The 2846-nt window shown below is 43.8% G+C and overlaps 1 protein-coding gene across 1 annotated transcript in view; it reads left to right on the forward strand.

Moving 5' to 3' along the window:
* Positions 1-646: 646 nt before the first annotated feature.
* The window catches only part of dmpk (DM1 protein kinase), a gene marked incomplete at both ends in the record, with an annotated part of 52843 nt that continues 50643 nt past the window's right edge, over positions 647-2846 (forward strand). Inside the window, one exon of the mRNA XM_084170218.1 lies at positions 647-815. Within this exon, the coding sequence (XP_084026344.1) occupies positions 647-815 (169 nt within the window). The remainder of the gene's footprint in view (positions 816-2846) is intronic.

Here is a 2846-nt window from a genome sequence, read left to right on the forward strand (position 1 = left end):
AGAGAGAGAGAGAGAGAGAGAGAGAGAGAGAGAGAGAGAGAGAGAGGAGAGAGAGAGAGAGAGAGAGAGAGGGAGAGAGAGAGAGAGAGAGAGAGAGAGAGAGGGAGAGAGAGAGAGGTTGAGAGACACACCAAAAAAGGGCTGGAGTCAGAGTTGGAGTAACTGCATGCTTAACGGACGCCGTAGAGCCACAGGGAGAGAAAAGTAAGGTGGGGGGGAGAGAGAGAGACAGAGAAAGAGACAGAAACAGAGAAAGAGAAAGACAGATAGACTGAAAGAGAAAAGTAAAGAAGTGGTAGAAGTGAGACAAAAACAGAAACCAAGAGAGGGGGCCAAAGGGTAAGAGAGAGAGACACACACACACACACACACACACACACTGTACAGCATGAAGAACGAACAAATGAGAGTGGAGTAGCGAGTGGAACAGAGCAAAGAGAGAGGGATAAAGAGAGAGAGAAAGAGGGAGGGAGGGAGAAAGAGAGTGACAGACAGGGAGGAAGAGAGAAAAAGACGGGGCACTGTAAACTACAGGAAGCCCCAGTGTCAAACAAACAAGGGACTAGAAGAGCTCCAGTCCAGAACCAGCCACCAGCCTCCAGTCTCCATTGACTTCAGGGAGTCAGGCCCTGCTCTGCTGGACAGCATGTCGGCGGGCCCTGGGCCTCGTGACTCAGACCTACTGCTGTTGGAACTCCAGGCCCCAGGGCCGGTGGGACTGCAGACACTGTTGGACCTGCTAGTGGGGGTGTACCAAGAGTTCCGTTTCTCACCCCTTGCCAGGGAGAAGTACGTTGCGGGCTTCCTGCAATGGGGTCAGTCCCTTACTTACAAAGCCTTACTGTGTGTGTGTGTGTGTGTGTGTGTGTGTGTGTGTGTGTGTGTGTGTGTGTGTGTGTGTGTGTGTGTGTGTGTGTGTGTGTGTGTGTGTGTGTGTGTGTGTGTGTGTGTGTGTGTGCAATTGTGCGTGTGTGCAATTGTATGTGTTTGTGCAAATGTAACCTTGCATGGCTACTTACTGGTTTAAAACCTGCCTGTGTTTGAATTTGCTTACATGGCATGCCGAGTGGGCTGAGTTTGCACTTTTGGGATTATTTCTCCGGGTAAACTAAATTAAGCACAAAGTATTTGAAAGAAAACAATTACACAACCCTACGTATTAATTTGTACAGTGAAGCTAAAACTTTTAAATTTGACTCCAGCATTTTGGATTTGAGATCAAATGTTTTATATGAGGTGGCAGTACAGAATGTCACCTTTATTTGAGGGTAACATACATATATATTTTACCGGTTAAAATGGAAAGCACTTTATGTATCTAGTCCCCCCATTAGAAGGTGTTATAAGTACATGGACAAATTCACTTATATTGTATTAAATTAAGTCAAAAGTTTCGTGTTTGGTCCCATATTCCTAGCACGCAATGACTACATCAAGCTTGTGACTCTACAAACTTGTTGAATGCACTTGCAGTTTGTTTAGGTTGTGTTTTATACTATGTTGTGCCCAATAGAAATGAATGGTAAATAATGTATTGTGTCATTTTGGAGTCACTTTTATTGTAAATCAGAATATAACATGTTTCTGAACATGTCTACCATGATTACGGATAATGCTACCATGATTACGGATAATCATGAATGAATCGTGAATAATGATGAGTGAGAAGGTACAGAGGCACAAAGATTATACCCCCCAAAAAATGCTAACCTCCCCTGTTGTTGGTAATGGTGGGAGGTTAGGATGTTTTGGGGGCATGATATTTGTGTATCTGTAACTTTTTGTGGGATGTGGTTTCATCTTGACATTAGACTACTTTAGAGGTCTGAAAACATTGGACAAACTTTGATGAGAAAGTTTAATGTCCCTTAAATGGACACCATTACGACTAGTTCTATGTTTATAGAGGGCAGTCAACCCCTGGTTGTGGTGAGTGCATGTGATGTGTTCCCCAGAGTAGCATACTGAGTCATGTTGTGTTCTAGTAAGGGAGGGAGAATAAAGTGTCCTTACAGTATAAGACTGCAGTGCAGACACAAGGTCATGTAAGCCAACACCCCTCTGTTAACCCTCTGCCAGCCCTCGTGAGCCCCCCATGATATCTCAGCTGGTGTCAGCCTGTTAAGCCCACCAGCAGTCACACACTCGCACGCACACACACACACACACACACTAACACACACACTTTACAGTAGGAAATCACATTGCTCCCCTAGACTACTAAAACTGAGAACTGTTTTATTGAGAACATTGGCCTCACTGTTGGACATAGACTATGTGAAAAGAACTCCTCACATCTTCACACTTCTCTTTTCAACCCTTCAACCTTAATCCTCCAATTCTGTCTCTGTCTTCTCTCTCTATCTTACTGGCTTTTGTCACCCAAGACAATAACAAAGTCATACATGTATCTGTATATACAGTCAGGTCCTAAATTATTGCCACGCTTGATAATATTGAGCAAAAGATACTATGGAAGAAATACCAGTACCAGGACATTTTAACCAAAAACCTGGTTGCCTCTGCCAGGAGGCTGAAACTTGGCTCCAAGTGAATCTTTCAGCAAGACAATAACCTCAAGCACACATCAAAATCCACAAAGAAATGATTAATTGACCACAAAATCAACATTTTGCGATGGCCATCTCAGTCTCCTGACTTGAACCCCATTGAAAACCTGTGGTTTGAATTGAAGAGTGCAGTCCAAGTGCAGACAAAGGATATCAAGGATCTGGAAAGATTCTGTATGGAGGAAGGTCTAAGATCCCTCCCAATGTGTTCTCCAATCTCATAAAACATTTTAGGAAAAAGGCTCAGTGCCGTTATCCTTGCAAGGTGAGGTACTG

Source organism: Coregonus lavaretus (assembly GCF_964263955.1).
Source record: "Coregonus lavaretus genome assembly, chromosome: 10".
Taxonomy (NCBI): Eukaryota; Metazoa; Chordata; class Actinopteri; order Salmoniformes; family Salmonidae; genus Coregonus; species Coregonus lavaretus.